Here is a 21859-nt window from a genome sequence, read left to right on the forward strand (position 1 = left end):
CCTTGGGATTGGCTGTTGCCATGGATACGCTTTGTGTAGAGTCTATGGGCGCTGTCTTACAACGAAGCCCAGGAATCTCGCTGCTGAGGGGTGAGCCGGGGCCTAAAGGCAGGGATTCCTGTTGGGGGAGGTGAAGCAGCTGTGGGAACTCAGGCCGAGCCGGGACACTCTCTGCCTGGCCAGACTTCCAGGAAAGGGAGAGACCGCGGGTCGGGAGATGGCTGTGCGGCTCTGAGAAGCTCGAGGCTCCCTTGGGGAGCTCATTCAAAACTTAAAGAGATGTCTTGGCTAGATAGGGACATTCGATGGTTACTCACTCACCGCTCCCCACAAACCATTCCTTTCCTTCCTTCCTTCCCTTCTTGTCTCCCTCCTTTCCACCCATTATTTTTCTGTCCTTTCTTTCTTTTTTTGTTTTTTTTTTTTGTTTTTTTAGTAATATATAATTCATATGAACCTTATAAAGTAGATTTCTCTCCCTTTTCTTTACAGGGGTTGAAGGTTGTAGTTCCTTAAGTTTTTCTACTTTTGACAGCTTTAGTGAACTCCAAACGATTCGTTATCAACTTAGAGCACTTTAATGCAGCCCATTTACAGTGAGACCCATCTGTGACTGCACATCATATACAGTAACCACTAACTACAGGTGGCTACTGAGGACTTGAAATGCAGCTAATCCTGAGATGTGCTGCAGGTGTAAAACACACAACAGATTTCTAAGAATTACTGTCCAAAGAAAGAATATAAACTCTTTGCCATGATATTAATAATTAATTTTGTGATTACACGTTGAAATATTTTGGATATATTGGGTTAAATAAAATATATTGTAAAAATTATCTGCACTTGATTCTCTTTTGTTTTTAAAAACTTACTACTAGAAAATTTAAACTTGCGTAAGTGCTCAAATACGTAATTGGACAGGAGTAGATGAGCTAGTAGATGAGCTAGTAGATGAATAGAGAGGGTCATGGTAAAGGAAATGACTTACCTACACCATACTCTCCTGCCTCTCTTTCTACATAAAGTATATTATTATGTGCATTTTGCTTTGTAAGCATAGAAAAAAAAATCGAACTTTCCTTCTAATAAAGCCTTTTAAATGCACTTTGAGTTCCATTGCAGGATAATATTTTGCCCTGGTTTGGAGTTTCATTTCATTTTGTTTTCCTTTTCTTTTCTTTCTTTCTTATTTTATTTTATTTTTTATTTTTGAGTGAGTGAGGGAGAAGGTTGTGGGTAGAGTTGATTTTGAGATGATTGAATAGAGTGAAAGGAGGAATTAACGAAAGGGAAAGAGGATGGAAAGAAGGAATGAAGAAAAGAAGAAGACAGGTGGGAAGGTCAGGCTCTTGAGGAAAGAAAAAAAAGAAGTTTAAAGTAGTGTCACGAAAAATAGAACGATAGCTGACTAGTACGTTTTCAAACCTTTTTTGGGATTCAGACCAACAGTGAAAAATAAAAAAAACCCAGAACATTAATAAAAACACATATTACATTGCAACTCATGCATACATACATACATACATTTATATGTATTAATCACTGAAACAAAAATTTTATAAACAATTCTGATCCTTATTATATATAGTGCAATTATATAAACATATAAATCAAGAGTATTACGGTACAGTTACAGTTGATCATTTTGTAGTCAAGTTTTAGAAAGAATGATTAAAGAGATAAAACAATGTTTGGTGTAACCATAATAAGGTGTGATAAAAGTTTGTTAAATTAAAACATGTTTAAATAAGTATATTGGATTGGTATGACAAATTAGAGAACACATAATTTTGAGCGACATATTAGCCTCTTCATTTTTTAAAGCAGTTCTGTGCTTTATTATGAAGAATAATGGACGATGATGATGCAAAGCTCAAAGCAGAAATAGAAGCTGAATTGGATAAACTCAGCATTTCCTCCTTGGAAAAAGAGGACATTGAGAGTGATTCAAAATCAGAAACTCAGAGTGATGATAGTGATACAGTAAGTATTGCACTTTTGAGCCTTTTAACAGGAGTAGGCTTTTCAGGAGAAATATTACTTTTCTCAGGATATTTTTATATACTTCTCATTTTTAGCAGCATTGTTGTAAACAATTTATATAAATATAAATTATATTTAATATATATAGTCACCTATACATCTTCATAAAATTGGGATTATTATATATATTTGTATCCTGATTTTTGTTTTTACTTGTGAACATTTTAGCATGATTAAATTACATGGGAAGAAAAATGTATATGAAATCTTTTGACATATCAAAATGGTTACTTTTGGGAATAAAACAAATTATCCTTTTATTTATGTATTTTTACCAATGTTTATATGCTTACAGAGTTCATTCATGGATTTATTCATTTGCACTAATATCCTTAATCCAACTGGAATTTATTTTCAGGAATGTTATGAAATGTAGAACTAATTTGAAAGTCTCCTGCACATATTGAGCTAATATTTCCAGTGTCTCTTGTTTAATAATCTACCTTTTCTCAATTGATTTGTCATGTGTCTTATTGATAGTTATTGTACATATGATCTATCCAAGGCTGTCTATTCTTTTCCATTACTTTGTTCATTATTTTCCTACTGTTGTATATTTTTAAATATTGAATGGATCAAATTCTTCACATTGTTTTGTTATTTTCAGATCTTAACTAAGCTTTTTTTTAAAAAGAATTTTTTTTTTTTTTTTTTTTTTTTTTTGAGACGGAGTCTCGCTCTGTCACCCAGGCTGGAGTGCTGTGGCCGGATCTCAGCTCACTGCAAGCTCCGCCTCCCGGGTTCATGCCATTCTCCTGCCTCAGCCTCCCGAGTAGCTGGGACTACAGGCGCCGCCACCTCACCCGGCTAGTTTTTTGTAGTTTTTAGTAGAGACGGGGTTTCACCGTGTTAGCCAGGATGGTCTCCATCTCCTGACCTCGTGATCCGCCCGTCTCGGCCTCCCAAAGCGCTGGGATTACAGGCTTGAGCCACCGCGCCCGGCCAAAATAAAATTTTTTAAAGATTTCAGAACTTTATGTTTTATTAGGATTGCACTAAACCTACCTATTGCATTTAGAGAAATTAATATTGTTATATTATTATGGCTTTTATCCAGAGCTAATTTAAATGAGACCAAAAAAATCTGAAATTTTTTATTTGAATATGAAATCTAACAGAATAATGAACTGTATTATATTATACCTTTTTATATAAAGGAAGAAGAAAATTTTAAAGCCCTTCTGTTTCAATTAAGATACCTCACTATTATTTATATCACTTAGAATCAATGTAAATATTATTACCAGGGGAAAAAATTATTAACTAAGGATTTAGAGATTGTGAACTATATTTCCCAGGACATAACAACAATCTCTATAATCCAGGTTATTTAAAATGCTTCTTAGTTAAACAAGAAGTAGAAATCTCAATGCAGGACAGATGTCAGAAAAATAGAATTGATATTTTTGTCGCTATTTTTAATACACTACTTTATCAGGACTCATTTTATGATGTATAATTTTACATGCTTTTCTGTAGTACTAAGAGAAAGGTAATATTTTCTCATTTATCTTCTGATGTTCATTCTCAAAACTAAACACTAAATTCCATTAGTTAAGATAGAGAAAATAAAGCTGGCTGTAAATCCTAAACTCAACACATGAAAACACGGTATGGCAGACAATATTTGTTTTTAGTTAAATGAAAGCAGGTGCATATCATGTTCTTCTATATAGAAACATTTATATTCTTTCATTCATGCCATGCTTGAAGTCCCTCAATGAAGTGTTGTCATCATGTAGATATATATAACTTCAAGATTATTATTAAAATTGTTCATAGATGCTTCAACTATTTTGTTGTTATGAATATTATTTATTTGCATTGTATTTTCTAACTAGTTATGGTGTTTATGGAGGAAGAAATTTAATTTTCACATTTTGCATATCAATATATTTAGCTATTTAGAAAATGTGCAAGTTGATTTACATAGGCTGTATTGGTAGATATTTTATAACAGTTCACAAATGTGACTAAGTTTGTGTATGATAATCACAAAGCCAATTTTGAATGGAATAAGTAATTATATCAGGTATTAGTTTGACATTAAATATTTTGGAAAAAATTATCTTGCAGTTTTGATTAATATTTGATAAAATTTACTTGAAGTTGGAATTAATCTAAAAATATATACAACTATTGAGGGCATTCAAAAATAAACAGCCTCTAATAAAATTAATAAAAGTGATGTGTAGGTAACTCTTTTCATTTGTTTTCTTAGAGTTTTCTAGAAATGCACAACCACCTGAAAATTAAAAGCAAACTTTAGCCAAATATACTTGTCTGAACTATGCTGTTTGTGTGGAACCCTTTTACTTCATTTACATATTTTGTTCACATTTTTGATGTGGAATGAAGGGTCCAAAATTTGACACATAATTTTGATAATAAACACTTTCACAGTTTCTTGTATTATTCAAATTTTTAGGATTCGGTTGAATTACCAGAATCAGTTCTTCATTGTATTAACATCATAAAGAACAGGAGTAAAGCTGTTGAAGAGCTCATTCTTCAGGACCTGGAAGATACTGATATTTTAAGTAAGTACTGTTTTCATCTGTCTGGCAGATAAGCTTTCTGTACATATGAACAAATTATAATTTAGTAAACTCAATTGCTTATAGTTCTTATCTCTTACTGTATACATCTGTATACATTTAGTGTATTTCTAATATATCTACTGTATATTGGACTATTGGGTTTAGTTCATTTTTTTTTTTTTTTTTTACTATCTTTCTTAGGTCTTCAGTAAATATCATCAGCATTTTGTTTCCACAGTTATAATTAATACCAGACATCCTTTTATTTTATATTAAAGAAAATAAAACTAATCAATAGACTGTTTTAGCAGTATCAGTATATACATCTTTCTTTGGGAAAAATATAATCATTTGTTTGAAAAGCCCAACAGTATGTTGCTTGAACTGTGCCAATTTGCTTCTTGGAATTGTTGTAAGACTAATGGAAAAATCGAAGATTTAATTAGAATTAATCTTGGCTTGGTTTATAATGAGAAATGGCACCATTCTAAATGTTCAACAAGACCATTTTTGTTGAATAATATACTTATTTTTAAAAATGACTTAGACAAATATTTAATGGAAAAAATATTCATGATATGTTAAAAGGTATTTTAAAATTAAATGGCATTTATGTAGGTATTAGTATAATTACAATGTAGATATTCATATTCATTCAACAAATATTGCTTTGTGATAGAATGTGTTCTAGTCACTAAGAATACTGCAGTGAACAAAACAGGCAAAGATTCTGCTCTTCTGTTTTAATGTTACAGTGTAGGCAGACAGATAATAAACAAATATGCAATATTTCAATAGTGATAACTGCTATGAAGGAAAAAGATGTAAGAAGATAGAGACTGGAGTTTGCTGTTTTAAATAGTCAGGGAAGGTCTCTATGACAAGGTCTCTATTTGAGCAATGAGTTAATGAATGTAAAGCTGAGCCACATGGTTATCTAAGAAGTCTGTATTCTGGAAAGAGGAAAGTATAAAGGCCTACTGAGTGGACTTAATGTTTGAAAAACAGCAAGTAAATGTTTCTGGTTGTATCTGAGAAAACAAGGGATTAGATGATATAGGGCTCTTCTAAACCATTTTGTGGACTTTAGATTCTATTCTCAACATATAAAAAATTTTGAGTAAGCAATGACAATATCTGAATTTTATTTGGAAACAATCATTCTGTTGACTGTGTAGAGAATATGCCTTGAGGTAGTCAAGCTACTACAAGACTATTGCAATAATATGTTAAGAGATGAGAGTGGTTTCAGTAGACATGAAAAAATATGGTCATATTCTGGAAATTGTTTTAAGGTGGAAAGAAAAGTATATATTGGTGGACTGGTACAAAATGAAGAGAGGAAGGTGGCTCCAAGATTTTTGTCCTGAACACCAGCATGAATTGCTATGTAAAGATTTACTGTATATTTTGACAGTGATTATCTATGGTTGAATTATTAGGAATGTTAATGACATGTTTTGTTTATTTTTACTAAGGTTTAAACAATGAACATATAAATACATTTACAGTTATACAGCCTATTTATAGTCTAATTATGAAAAAGATAAAAGAAAACACAATTGTAGAAATTAGTTACATGAATTGTGATACAACTACAGTTACAGCAGTGGTTTAGAAAATTATGAGATCTTGTATATGACTCTAATGTAATCTAATCTAATCTGATCTCTAACAAGATCAAACAGATCAGAGCCTTATAAAAGATATTTGACAATCTCAATGAATAAAATAATTTTCCCAGAAAATTTAAATTAATTTAATTATTTAAAATGGTTAATTATTTAAATTATTTAAAATTATTAAATTTATATTAGTAGAATTAATTATTTTAAAAGTATAAATTATTAATTTTAATTTATTAAATATTAAATTAAAATAATTGTTAATATTAAATTTATTATTATAAGTTTATTCATTAAATTATTACTAATATGTATTATTTATTAAATTTGGATTTATTGAAATTTAATTTAAATTATCCTGTATAATAATTTAATAAATTTACATTATATATTCATTCTTACATAAATTATTTAATTTAAATTATTTGTTACATTATTTATTGCACAGGATGATAGTTTAAAATTAATTAATGATTTTTCAAGAAAAATTATCAAAATTATTTGAAAAAGTGAAAAACAATTAAATCAATAATATGGCAAAGAGATGGAAAGAGATTTCTCAAATGTTGCTAAACTAGGAAAGATGTTAAACTAAATTCTTACAACCCATTAAGGAGCAAAAATACTTTATTTCTAAAAGCTATTATTTCAGATCAAAATTGTATAAGCATAGCACAAATAAAAGAAACTAGGAAGCTAGTTTCATTTATGAATATAGATGTATTGATTGGGGTTCTCAGTTGTAAGAAACAGACCCTGTAGCTACTTTAGGCAGTAAGTTTTCTTTGTTTATTTTTATAAGGAGAGATGGTCTGAATATTTATTGCTGTGTTATGAATATAGATGTATTGATCGGGGTTCTCAGTTGTAGAGAACAGATGCTAGCTACTTTATGGGCAGTAAAATTTTTTGTTTATTTTTATAAAGAGAGATGTTCTGAATATTTATTGCCGTGAAACAAAGTTAGAAAGTTAAAATAATTTATTATTATACCTTTTGGTTCTGTTGGTTGACTAGGCTCACCTGGACAGTTCTTGCTTGGGTTTTTCATGGACTTAAAGTCAGATGTTGATTAAGTCTGTAGTCATGTGAAGGCTTGACTGGATTAGAATTCCAAAATAGCTCATTAAAATATCTGACCATTGACACCACCTGTTGCCTGGAGAGTTCAGATGTGGCTTTCAACTGGAGGCACCTACATGTAGCCTCTCTCTGTGGCTTTCTTTTCTTTTCTTGTTTTTTTTTTTTTGAGACAGAGTCTCGCTCTGTCGCCTGGGCTGGAGTGCAGTGGCCAGATCTCAGCTCACTGCAAGCTCCGCCTCCCGGGCTTACGCCATTCTCCTGCCTCAGCCTCCCGAGTAGCTGGGACTACAGGCACCAGCCACCTCGCCCGGCTAGCTTTTTGTATTTTTTAGTAGAGACGGGGTTTCACCATGTTAGCCAGGATGGTCTCGAACTCCTGACCTCGTGATCTGCCCGTCTCGGCCTCCCAAAGTGCTGGGATTACAGGCTTGAGCCACCGCGCCCGGCCTCTCTCTGTGGCTTTCACTCCTCAGATCATGTAGATTCTGAGAAGTGTTCTACAGCAAAATACCAAGAGACCAAGGTGGAACCTCGTAGGGCTTCTCATGATCTCTTCTCAGACATCATGTGTCATTTCTGCCACATCCTGATGGTCACACAGGGTCAGCCTGTGTCCTATGTGAGAGGGAACTAAACAGGGTATGTAAACCAGTAGTTACGATTCTTTGGAAGAAACATCTTTGGGGACTATCTACTACAATAAGTAACCGAATTATTAATAAGACTGAAAAAGCAGTCTCTAGTCTAAACATCCAAGGTGTAGAACAAACCCCATACATATATCATAAAACTGGGCTTCATCAGAAGCTGCTCTCATACTTAAGAAGTTCAGAAACATTAATCCTCTACTATACACTCTTGTCTCCCATCTCTGAGCTCCCTCTACCACATTCTGGCTCATAGAAATAAAAATATCATCACCTGCCTCCCTTTAGACATAATATTTTATGAAAAAAAGAGTTATATAAATATATTTATGAACATAAACTAAATCCCTCTCAGAAATCTAGCTGCAAAGGTATCTGGATGATGTCATTTTTTTTTTCTTTTTGACCTCTCACAGAGGAAAGCTTGCCAGAAAGGTAGTGAATAGATGTTAAAAGAAAATGTATCATATTTGCCAAACTAGGTGTGAATAATCAGCCAGCAGAATGGTCCTCTGTAAAGTTAGTTTACTATTAGGAAACATTACCATGTTATAACATATTAATTGAAAGAAAAAATAAACATAACTACATCCGCACACATAATTAAAAATTACAAAATTCAACAACTCATAAAATAAGAAATATAATTCCTCTTCATTTACACGGTAATAATTATAATTTTTAAATTAATATTTTTATTAAAATGTGTTCAATATCTTGTGCAAGGTCATGTCTGGTTTGTGGCAGATAGAGTTGAATTTTTGTTGATTTCTAATCAAGGTGCCATTGCAATATCAAGCAAGGCATGTTTTTTCTTTCTTTCTTTCTTTCTTTTTTTTTTTTTTTTGAGACGGAGTCTTGCTCTGTTGCCCGGGCTGGAGTGCAGTGCCCGATCTCAGCTCACTGCAACCTCCACCTCCCGGGTTCACGCCATTCTCTTGCCTCAGCCTCCCGAGTAGCTGGGACTACAGGCGCCCGCCACCTCACCCGGCTAATTTTTTGTATTTTTTTAGTAGAGACGGGGTTTCACCATGTTAGCCAGGATGTCTCATCTCCTGACCTCGTGATCCGCCCGTCTCGGCCTCCCAAAGTGCTGGGATTACAGGCTTGAGCCACCGCGCCCGGCCTGCAAGGCATGTTTCTTTATGCCTGGGAAATGAACTTCAGACACGAGAATATGGAAAATGATAGAGTCAAAGCACTTTAGAAATTTGTTACTTTTATTTTTAGAATAAAGGGAGCAGATTTCCTCCATTGTTTATTCTTAATTATTTTTCTGTTATTTTGAGTTACTCTTACTGATCAACAATATGCCCTGACAGAATTTGAGATTAAAAATTAAGAAAGCGTTTGAAATTTTGTGATGTTGTATTGTATTCTAATATTGGAAGTTATATATATATATTCTTTTTCTAGGCCGTAGTTATGGAGCAGTTTCTAATAATCATATGCATTTAAGGACAGGACTATCAACTGAGTATGAAGAAAGCTCAGAGCAATTAATTAAGGTATATATTCAATATTTGACTTAAAATATTCGCTATTACAATTAGAAACTTTCTCTCACACAAGATTGATAATTCACTGATTTAAATATTAAAAATGTAATTATTTTTAAGCAAATCATCTGTGGTTTTATGGTTTCCTCTGGCATATGATAAAAAACAGTCAATTTTCAATCTTTAAGAATATTAAAAGTAGTGGCTTGAGCCATTTATACCTGGCAATTTAATGTGCATGTCGATAAAATAGAACTGTTTTACACAAATTTTGTTGTCTAAAAATTCTGAGGAAAATAATGAATATATTCTAATTTGCTCTTCTTAGGAATGTACTATGTTCCAGCAGAGACTTTACAGAAAATTTAAATTTATAATACTTTATAGCAGTTTTTAGAAACAAATAAAAGAAAAACTTACTTAAAAAATAAGAAGAGCCTTAGCAGTTTATTAAGCTAAAATCCCACAAATGTATTTAAGAGAAAGTCTCTCCTAAAGATTCACTTCTTAGATTGATTTTTACCTCTTATTTTATCCAACTTTCTCTCCTTTTACCTATTTCTCCTCCCTAATGTGTTTAACATAATTTGAAAATTGCTTATACATCTCTTATTCTTTTTGAATGTTTTACTCTATTGAATTTTTTTGTAATACTTAAATTTGAAATATTAATTTTAAATTATTATACTGTTACTTCCTTGGAATACATAGCCTGTATCTTTCCAACTAAAGTATGGTGAAAATATAATTATGGAAAATAATTGATATAAATGATGCATATATAATTTAGGTTAGAGAATAGTTCTCTTTTTCATCATATAGAATATATAAAAAGTTTGTCTATATGAACAGTCACTACAGTCAGAGAAACAGAAATATATATATATACACACACACACACACACATATATATATATATATTTTTTTTTTTTTTTTTTGAAACGGCGTCTCACTCTGTCGCCCAGGCTGGAGTGCAGTGGCGGGATATCAGTTCACTGCAAGCTGCGCCTCCCGGGTTTACGCCATTCTCCTGCCTCAGCCTCCCGAGTTGCTGGGACTACAGGCGCCCGCCACCACGTCCGGCTAGTTTTTTGTATTTTTTTAGTAAAGACGGTGTTTCACCATGTTAGCCAGGATGGTCTCCATCTCCTGACCTCGTGATCAGCCCGTCTCGGCCTCCCAAAGTACTGGGATTACAGGCTTGAGCCACCGCGCCTGGCCTAAAACAGAAATACATTAAAAGGAAAACATCAGTAGAAACATTTTGAAGTGATTGCCAAGCAGTTTAATTGAATATTGTGGAATAATATTAAATAATATTAAAGACTTATTAGAGTTCTGAAAAACAAGGAGGGTTTCTTATGCTTGCATGGAAAAACTTTTTTATTCATTGTAAAGAGAATAATTATCAATGTACTGCAGATTTGTATTTGAGAGAAATCTGAAGCACATTAAAATTCTTGGTATATACATGTAAATATTTAATGTATTACTAAAATGACAGCTTTACACTCTATCTTGATTTTTTTAATCATTAGTACTCATTTAACCTCTTAGATATTATCTGAAATAGAAAAAGAAGAATTTATGAGAAGTAAAACCAATTGTGCCAGTCCTGATTTTGTTCCTGAGCCTATTCCTCATGACTTGCCTATGGATGAACATGTTTTACCAGGTGGACTAAATTGCTCAATGAGATGTTTGTTAATTTTTATATGATTGATTATAGTTATCTCAAAAAATTTGGACAGTTTTTTGTTCTTTTAATATTTAGAAAAACAATTACAATATTTGAATATTATTGTGCCTTTGCTATACTTATTAAATTACATATCATCATAGACTTTTATGCCTTCTAAATTTACTTGATTTAAATATTTTTTCTACATGTTCAGCTGATTGCAATAGATTTCACTATCCCTGACTTTATTTAGTATCTCTTAACTATCTCTTAACTATTTCTTAATGACACACACACACACACACTCGTGGATTTTATTTTTATATTAAGTTTTGTGAAATATTTTAAGTCAACTTATGTGACTTTATTCACTTCAGTGAAATTTCTATGTCTATTCAACAATGCAACAATTTCTATTGCTGCATATTCTCGCTTTGGGAATATGTTGGCATTTTTTTAAATTTTAAAATTACTTTTATACTTTGAATTAGTTTTGACAGTTTTCATATTACAAATAGTGATGTTATTTTTCTTCATAAATCCAGATGATGCTGATATAAATTTTGGATACTGTGAAGTGGAAGAAAAATGTAGACAGTCTTTTGAGGCTTGGCAAGAGAAACAGAAGGAATTAGAAGATAAAGAGAAAGAAACTCTCAAAGCTCAGAGGGATAGAGAAGAAAAACAATTTCAAGAAGAAGAAGAAAAGCGACATTGCTGGATGAAACAATTTGAAGTTGAAAAGAAGAAATTAGAGAATATTCAGAAGGTATTTTGCTTTTGTTTTTCATATATTTTTAAAATCAGTAGCTACCTCTGAAGAATATTGATATTTGGATTGTGGTGCAGATTGAGCTTAATAGTATGACTTTTAATTATTCTCTGATAGAGGAAGAAATTGACTGTGAATTAACAGTATTTAATATGAGCTCCTTGATTAGTTTTTATTGAAATTCATTGGAAGTTCAGACACACTTTTGATCTTGGGGTCCGATGGAGTCTATGAAGTTTCAGAGGGGCATCCTGGATAGTCTGAAATTTACAATACAAATTGTTGTTTTTCTTTATATGCTTCTAAACATTGGAAAAAGCAATGAAAAATTCTTGAGTATGCATTAACCTTGCTATGTGGTCTGGCATGACATGTAAAACATATTTAAAAGTAGTTCAACCATTTAGGGACAGTTTGTGCCCCACCTTCGTAATTAAGCTACTTCGTTGAACTGGAAACTTTTTGATGTGAAGTTTTGTACTGTTTTTATTTCTGTAGTTTATGTTGTTGGTGTCGTTTTCCCCCTAGGAGAGCCACACAATCAGGTCATAGTAGTGGTATATAAATATTGTGAAACTGGTGGAATTTAGGACCCTACTTGCAGGTCATCAGAACCTTGGAATATTTGGATAACAGGCATGACTGACTTCTCTCTCTTTCATGATTAAAGTTGATTTATACATTATCCAGAACTCGCTGGGTTTGAGTGTTGCATATAAAGAACATTAGCTTGTTCAGCATTTTTTTAGTCCTCCATGTTGAGTACATTTCATTTCTTACCGTGTAGAAAATAAACACACTAAAGGCTGGGCACGGTGGCTCTGGCCTGTAATAACAGCACTTTGGGAGGCCAAGATGGGTGGATCACGAGGTCAGGAGATTGAGACCATCCTGGCTAATATGGTGAAACCCTGTCTCTACTAAAAATACAAAAAATTAGCCGGACATGGTGGCAGGAGCCTGTAGTCCCAGGTACTTGGGAGGCTGAGGCAAGAGAATGGCGTGAACCCAGGAGATGGAGCTTGCCGTGAGCCGAGATCCTGTCACTGCACTCCAGCCTGGGCGACAGAGCGAGACTCCGTATCAAAAAAAAAAAAAAAAAAAGAAAGAAAAGAAACACATTAAAATAAATTGTAATATTGTAGAACCAGTTATGCCATGGCTTTTTCTAATAGTAAGATAGGAATCTTTAATTTTCCTTTAGTTATGTTTTCTTTCCCATAGACCAGAGTGACATAGTCATTTCTGAGATCAAAAGCTTTTTTTAAAAAAATCCAAAATAGGATTGAGTATAATGTAGATTATTGGAGTAGTATTTGTTGGTTTGTACTAAAATGCATAATTGTTATTGTTAGTGGTATTTTCAGATTAAAAAAAATCTGATTTCAATCCTATTAAGCAAAGTTTTCATTTTTATTTGTTTTATAGCCAAAATTTGCTGACTGCCTTAAGGGCAAAGCATTCAGCTGTGGGCTTAAATGATGCAAAAGAGATCTAACACCAAATCCCACCCTCAAAGAATTATAAATTATTTTTTGAAATTAATTTGCAATTTGTCATATAATTATGATTTAAGAAAATGCAATAATATTAGGTGTAATGAATTCCTAAATATGTCCTTCATTATGCCTTGGAACTTAAAAGTTTACAATGGGACTAGCCCACAAGTTTATGATTGACTCTAAATATATAATTTACTCTCTTTTAGTAGTTCTTTCCTGGGTTGTTAGCTGCCTCTCCATTCCCCAAAATAGCAATCATAAATCTCTTAAGAATTACACTCAATTCCTCCCCCCTCATTATTAGCAAATAATCATATAACTTTTTTTTTTGCATCAAATACAAACTTTCTCTTTTAATTCCACAGCTATTTAGTATCAATATCTGTATTCATCCTTTTTAAAATTATTACTGGCTTTCCCTCCTATCCCAGTAAGAAAGGTTTCTTCCTTCTGCCAAAGGTTAGCTTTTACTCCTCTAGTTTATATTTTATCATTTTTCATCCTACACCTGCTTTTTCCATATGCTGAAACACTCCTATCATCTTCCTCCTTTTTTATTGTTTATAAGCATGTTCAGTTTCCTCCCATCCTAAAGACAAAACAAAAGAAAAATCATGAGATCATTTGTATATTTTTCTTTAGCTGTTCTTTGAATGACTTTTTAAAGGCTGTGTATAGTAGGCTTCTTAAAGAGTGGTTATTTATACTGTATCATTTTTTCATTCTCATCCAAATCTAATCCTGCTAGGTTTTTTTGCAGCATTACCACACTGAATGAAACTGTTCTTGAGGAAGATAACCAATGACTTCTATATATTATACTCACACATTTCTTTCAGCTATTTTGGCCTCTGTAGTATTTTATGCCAGCAAAAATTTGATGGTTGATCATTTTACTTTCCCTTGACTTCTGTAAGATCACATTGTCTTGATTCTCTCACGTCTTTGGCAATTACTAATTGATATCCATTTTAGACTTCATTTTCTCTCTCTGTCCTTGTGTTTTCCATTATGCTGTTCCTGCATTGCTATAAAGAAAATGCCTGAGACTGGGTAATTTTTAAAAGTGGTACACACTTTTAAATGACCAGCTCTAACGTGGACTCAGAGCAAACTCTCACTTATCACCAAGGGGATGGTCAAGGACCTTCATAAGGGACCTGCTCCCATGATCCGAACACCTCCCAGCAGGCCCCACCTCCAACACTGAGGAGTAGGGTTCAACCTGAGATTTGGGTAGGAACTAACAGCATGGATTCTATTTTTGTCCCTTTCTTTTCTTACCTCATATACCTCCTCTCTTGATAATTTCATCTTAATGAATTCCCTAATGTGTCCTTTGTTATGCCTTGGAGCTTAAAACAAATGACCATTGATAACCAAATCTACAATTGTATCAAAACAAGGTAGCCTACATAACTCTCCTACAAAAACTGCATACTCAGAGAACTTTATGTATCTAAAACTGAATGCATTGTCTTGCTATCTGAGTAGCTCTTCCCTGGGAATCTTAATTTTGATAAGCTACATTATCATCATTAGTCCAAGATAGAAAAATGAGGGTAATGTTTTATTCTTCCTTCTTTTTTATTACTATCTTCCTTCCAATTATTGTATTAGCCATCTTCTCATCCACGTACTTTACAGCTCCTTTGTAGTTCAAGCTGCCTGAGGGTCTAACTTGGGATATTCACTATATTCTCTAATTGGTCTCCTTACCTTTGGTCTTAGATTTGTCACACTTATCCATAGCACTGTCAGTCAACTATTTATTTAAAAATATGTTACTTCCATGCTTAAACCTCATCAAAAATTCCCATAGCTCATATAAGATAACGATCAAAGAACTTTTCCTACTTTGTAAAATATCCAATGAATTGGTAATTTGCGGCAATTTCATGTTTACGTTGTCTTTACATCTGTTCTCACTCTTGCTACCTATCTACAGAAGGCCCTACTGATTCTCACGTGGTCATTTCCTATACTTTCTGATACAGTTTGGATGTTTATCCCTTTGAAATCTCATGGAATCATCAGTGTTGGAGGTGGGACCTAGTGGGAAGTATTTGGGTCATGGAGGTGGATCCCTCATGAATAGCTTGGTGCTATCCCCATAGTAATGGCTGAGTTTTTGCTCCATTAGTTGCTGCAAGATCTGATTGTGAAAAAGAGCCTGGCACTTTCTCCTCTCTCTCTCTCTTGCTCCTTCTCTTGCCATGCAACACACTGGCTCCATTTCTCTTCCACCACGAGTAAAAGCATCCTCAGGCCTCACCAGAACCAGATGCTGGCACCATTCTTTTTGTACAGCCAGCAAAATCATGAATTAAATAAACCTCTTTTCTTTATGAGTTATCTAGCCTCAGGTGTTCCTTTACAGCAACACACTGATTTAATTTGCTCACCGATCTCATTGTCTCCTTTTGTTCTCTTTTAATTTTATCTAATGTAAACTGATGATTTTTGTAAAAACAGAGATGTAATTATTTTCCTAGCTCAAAATGCTTAATAAGTGCCAAAAATTGTTTCTCTTCTTGAAAACCTAGTGATTTCAAATACAGTCTTTTGCATGAAAACTTTCGTGATCTAATTATCATGCCCATTATGATTTTTTATATTTTTTCCCTTGTAATAAACTTATTCTTCTAAATTTTGGGTAATGTGTAAATTTATGATAGTGTCTTCACGTTATCAGAAGAGTTTTTGAAGAAGGGGGTTGTATTTTACTGATCTTTGTTTATTCTGAGGAGTCTTATTGAATGTGTTGATAAAGAGTTATTGAAAGAAAACCATCACTTATTGAACTGATTTATGTAAATTAAATGGTATGACATGGTGAGAAAACAATTGTAATACAAATCCCATTTTTCAAACATTATTGTGATTTTTACAATGCCCAACAGTGTTTCGAGCCAATACATTATATTCTGTGAATAAACATACTCAAATAAACACAACAACTTTCCCAGGTTGCAAACTTCTTTCTGTTCTCAGAATGGAAACCCTAGGTATTATTTATGTGACACTTCAGTTTGAGATTAAAGTTGTTATCCCTGTACTAAAAATTGAAAGCCGTTGGTTGGGTTGTCATCTTTAACTACTGTTTACAAATATAGGTTATGAGACTCATATATAATTAACATATTTTTGATATTTGAGTATATCATATTTATTATTATCTTATGTTCAGCAAGAACAGGACAAGATGAATGATGAACTCTATGAAGAAGAGAAAATTTGGAAAGAGAAATTTAAACAGCATGAGGTATCTATTTGTTTTTTTAATTAACACATTAAGCTTTCTTTATTTGAAATACATTACTATACTTGAAATGGTTATTTTTAGATAATACTGCCTAAGTAGTGCAAGATTTTAGTTTATTACAGCATTAAAAATGTATTAATCCTCAGAAACACTTCTTGAAATAGAATGTCTTGAAAATGAGTTAGCTGGTTTAGTGAGTGTTGTCCATATAAAATTGTAATTCTAACATTTCTTTTAAGGTTTGCTGAAATGTACCATTCTGAATATTTATTTATGTTCAAAGATTGTTATGAAAGCTTACTCTTTTTCCTAAACACAATTAATTTTGTTTTGAATGTAAGGTTATTCTGATTATACATTTATTGATGAAGTTTTAGTTTTTATTTACTCCATAGTTTTTATATATAATTATTTTAAGTAATTACAAATTTAAAGTAGGTATCTCCCATAATCCTGTTATTTAGCTAAACATTATGCTTTTTTGTATTCCTTTCAAATCTTTTTTAAATTTATACAAATCCGTTCCTGCAAAAGTAGGTGCCTACTACACATTGTCAAATTAAAAAGCTGGTTAAGCATGTAAAGAGACAGAGTCATATGAATGAAAAGTGACAAAAAAAGACAATAATAGCTCACCTGTAGATAATCTAAATGTTAAGTATAGTAGAGCTGTTAAAATACCTATAATTATCATCCAGTAGCAAAATACTTAGGTGATGAGAAAAGAAAAATAGCATCTGTAATGAAGTACCAACTATACATTCTAGAGATTAAAAAATTCAGTATATAAAATTAAATTTCAGTGGGTGAATTTGATTGGACATAGCAGATGAGACCATTCGTGAAATGAGATAGTTCAATAGAAAAAATCCAAATTAAAGCACAGAGAAGAAAAAAAAAAATGAGAAAAGAGGAAAAGAACACAAGGAATATATGATACATGGTGAAAAGATATGAAATTTGTATTATATCTTAAAAGGAGAGGAGAGAGAGAATGGGGCAGAAGCAATGAAGTAAAGAGATAATGGTTAAAAAGGTTTCAAATTGTTTTTAAAAAACCAACCAACATATTCAAAGATGAAAAATAATTTCCAAGTAGGATAAATACAAAGAAAATGCCACCTTGGAATAAATAGTACAATTACTGAAATTCAAAACAAAGGAAATATAAAGTCTTAGAAGCATCTAGAGGATAAAAGACGCATTATCTAAAAAAGAGTAACAGTAAGACAAATAGCCATCTTTAAGCAAAATGATGGAAGAAAGAAGACGATTCAAAAAACGTAAGTATTCAATGATAATGATTTCTTTATTAGTGTTCTTTGAATCCTGACTCTTCTTCCAATTTCTGGACTCAATTTTTAATTTCCTGGAGTATACACTTAAATACTTGTCAAAAAAATGTTTTTGGAAGCTAGATTTTCTCAATCTTTGTTTGCATATTTGAAAATATTTTTAGTTTGCTTTCAAAAATGGTCAATTTCTTTGGGTGTAGAATACAGGTTTATACCACTTTTAACAATGTAAAGATATGACTTCATTGCATATTTATTTTTGCCTATGCTATCTATGATTGCAAATTTGATGCCTTTTCCTTACATTCTTTTGAAGCTTTAGGATTTTTCACTTTATACATTCACCCACACATATTTACTGATTTTCTACTAGGTCAGGCACTTCTCTGAGTGTTTAAGATATGGCAGTCATAAAACTGAAAATAATCCCTACTTTCAAATATGATACACAATTCTCAAGGAGGAGAGATACAAAGAAAATCACACCTTGGAATTAGATAGTGTTATTCAAATTCAAGACAAAGGAAAAATAAAGTGTTAGAAGCATCCAGAGGAAAAAAGACATATTATCTAAAAAAGAGCACAGTAGGCCGGGCGCGGTGGCGCAAGCCTGTAAACCCAGCACTTTGGGAGGCCGAGACGGGTGGATCACGAGGTCAGGAGATCCAGACCATCCTGGCTAACACCGTGAAACCCTGTCTCTACTAAAAAAATACAAAAATCTAGCCGGGCGAGATGGCGGGCACCTGTAGTCCCAGCTACTCGGGAGGCTGAGGCAGGAGAATGGCGTAAACCCGGAAGGCGGAGCTTGCAATGAGCTGAGATCCGGCCACTGCACTCCAGCCTGGGTGATAGAGCGAGACTCCGTCTCAAAAAAAAAAAAAAAAAAAAAAAAAAAAAGCACAGTAAAACTAACAGCTTACATTCCTTAGAGTTCTGAAATATTGCTAGCATCTATCTAAGTGTGTTCTGTATGTGTGCATGCAATGTTCGGTCTTTCTCCTGTGGCTTTTTGTTGTTGTTTTTAAGAAAACGTATTTTTCTATTATTTTCGTCCCTTCAGTTTTTCTCAGTTCTTTATTCAGGAACTCCTAATAGTCATGTGCTGGAGTTTGTGTGTTAATCTTCTTTACCTCTGACATACCATTTTTATCTTTGTTATTATTTGTTGTTGGGGGAAAACATCTAATTTTGAATGTTTTTTTAAATAATCATCTGTCCAGCCATTCTATTTTGATTATTTAAGTGAGTTGTTTTTATTTGAACACTTGAAATATGAGGTTATTCCTGTTTAAGTATTTTTTCTAAAATATCTTTATTTAAATTTTTATCTAGTTTATTTAATAGTTCAATTTTCTCAGAAATTGGCTCTTCCTTCTGCTGATTAAAATATAGTCTCATATCCTTTTTGTTAGTTTCCTGTAGATTTTTTTTTAATTTTGTTGATCTGCTTACTTTTGGTTTAGGACTCTAGTAAAAATAATATTTTCTCACCTAACTCTAAATATTTCATTAAACAAAGTAGCATGTGGTTATCAACTATTTTGGTCATTGAGAAGGGGTAAGATATGTGAGTAGGCTGGTTCTGAATATTGTTTTTATGTAGGGACTATCTGACTTTCTTGGTATCATAAGTTTCACAAAATAATTCCTGTTTTTGCAGTCTCAGTACTAGCTGAGTCTTCTTGATCAGAACTCTCTTTCCAGAAAGTTTGAAGTCCTTTATTTCTATGTGGTTTTTAGCCTGTGGTTTCCCTTTTGTTGTTGTTGTTGTTTGTTTGCTTATTCTGTGTCTTTTCGATTTTATGTTTTCTATCTTCAAGGAAATCTCCAATTTATATCTGGGTGGCTTAGAATACATATAACATTAGAGAATCAACTTAACAACATGATTCAATCTCCTAAATATTAAAAAAGTATACCCTTTAAGATAAATGACTTTAGTTTCTCTAAATACATTTTTTAGAAACTTTATTAAGACGTCAGTTTTAGTATTTGTTTTCAATCTATATTTCAGATGACATTTTAGTAACATCTCATGTTTAGTTTATGCTGACTACCATGTATCTTACTTTGTTTTAGGAGTATATTAGAAACTTGCATTTACAAATGGAAGAAGAAAGGACAAGATTTAAAGACCAACAGGAAAAAGAAAAAAATTGTTTGTTAAAACAGCAAAATAATGCAGCTGTTAAAATTCAAGCTAAATATAAAGCATTTGTAGCCTATCAAAAATATGGCCCAATTATTAAAGAGCAAATTGAAAGTAGGAAAAGGAAAGCACAAGAGTGGAAGGAAAAGGAAGCAAGAATACGACAGAAGGAGGAAGAAAATCGAAAAAGATTAGAGGAAGAACAAAGGATAAAAGAAGAGAGAAAAAAGCAAAAGGAAGAGGAAAGGAAAAGGAGAGAAAAAGAATATGAAGACAAAAAGAATATTATGAAACAAAAAAGAGAGCAATTAATAATCAAGGAAAATATAAGATTAAGAGAAGATGCAAGCCAACAGCTAATAATAAGTAGTGCATTAAAGAAGAGAGGATATAATAACAAACATTTAAGTCTTGAAGATATTTCAAATGATAAGGGTGATATAGCCAAAAATCTAGTGGATGAAAATTTAAAGAAGCAGGAAGATGTTCTCCTTTGTTTAGCTGAGGAATCAATTATGAAAGAAAATATAGATAGACAGACTATATTAAAAGAATCAATACAAGTACAATTAAAAGAATCTATATCAAGCCAGACAATTCTGGCAGATTTTAAAATGGAAGAAAAAAATAAAAACCTAGCAAAAAAACAATGTTCAGAAGAATGGGTCAAGCAAGAAAGAAAATATGAAAATGTAGATAACAAAACTGAATTGGGAGACTCTGGTCTAAAAGGAAATCTGAAAGAACAGTTTCCACTGCAAGAATTAAAGTCTGATGCACAAAAAGAAGAAATCATGAAACATGTCATAAATGAGAATATGGGACCAAAAACCCAGATAATATTAGAACATAACCAAGAAATCAATGAAGTGAAAACCAATGAAGCACAGAAAATAATCAAAGATAATCAGCAGAAAAAGATACAAAAAGTAGCAAAAGAAGACATACAAGAACAGAATGGATTATTATACAAAGATAAGGATACTTTAATTATTTCAATGAAGCAAAAATCACTCTCACTAACATCAGAAAATTCCAAAGATGTAGGAGAAAACGTAATATTACGAGAAAAAGAAATTTATTCAAAAGTCAAAGAAATTGAGGAGAACCCTAAAGACAATGCTTGGAATAGTGGCATTGTGATTTTTAACACAACTGATACCATGATAAATAAAGAAGGCAAAAGAAATAACCAAGATTGTGTGTTAGGTAGACATGCTCCTTGTGAAGACTTGAGTGATTGTAATGCAGAAAGCTCCATGGTATATAAAGAAGTAAAGTCTCTTAAATCTGAGATTAGAAAAATTTCAGAAAAATGCCCTGAAAATGGACCTGAACCTGAAAGCATGACCTGCTCTGTACCAGAGTCAACACTTCTATATTCTATTGAAGAAAAGAGATTAGCCTGGATAAAATCATTTAAACCTTGGCTTGAGATTTTCAAGCAAAATCAACAAAAGAAAATCGTTAGAAGAAAGAGACCTGTGAAATGCCCAGCCAACATGACACCCGCTTTGGATAAACTGGAAATTCTTCGATGTGGCCCTTGGGATACTTTACAGCAGGTATTTCTAATTTTATAATACTTTTTCATATTTAATTCCAATTAGCTCTTTAAAATGTAACTTTTCAGATCTTAGAAAAAAATTATTTTGTATACAAGAATTGTCTCTCTTGTTTAATAAAGTTATGAATGAAGTATTACCCCATTTGGGAGGGAATATATTTCAACTAAAATAGTTCAAGGCATCT

At 32.5% G+C, this 21859-nt stretch overlaps 1 protein-coding gene across 1 annotated transcript in view; it reads left to right on the plus strand.

The window, feature by feature from the left end:
- Positions 1-39: 39 nt before the first annotated feature.
- The window catches only part of LRRIQ1 (leucine rich repeats and IQ motif containing 1), a 212485-nt gene continuing 190665 nt past the window's right edge, over positions 40-21859 (plus strand). Inside the window, 8 exon segments of the mRNA XM_023203947.1 lie at positions 40-90; positions 1851-1986; positions 4475-4586; positions 9358-9449; positions 10998-11115; positions 11667-11890; positions 16586-16660; positions 20038-21672. Coding sequence (XP_023059715.1) covers positions 1855-1986; positions 4475-4586; positions 9358-9449; positions 10998-11115; positions 11667-11890; positions 16586-16660; positions 20038-21672 — 2388 coding nt within the window. The 5' untranslated portion in view covers positions 40-90; positions 1851-1854.

Source organism: Piliocolobus tephrosceles, chromosome 10 (genome assembly GCF_002776525.5).
Source record: "Piliocolobus tephrosceles isolate RC106 chromosome 10, ASM277652v3, whole genome shotgun sequence".
NCBI lineage: Eukaryota > Metazoa > Chordata > Mammalia > Primates > Cercopithecidae > Piliocolobus > Piliocolobus tephrosceles.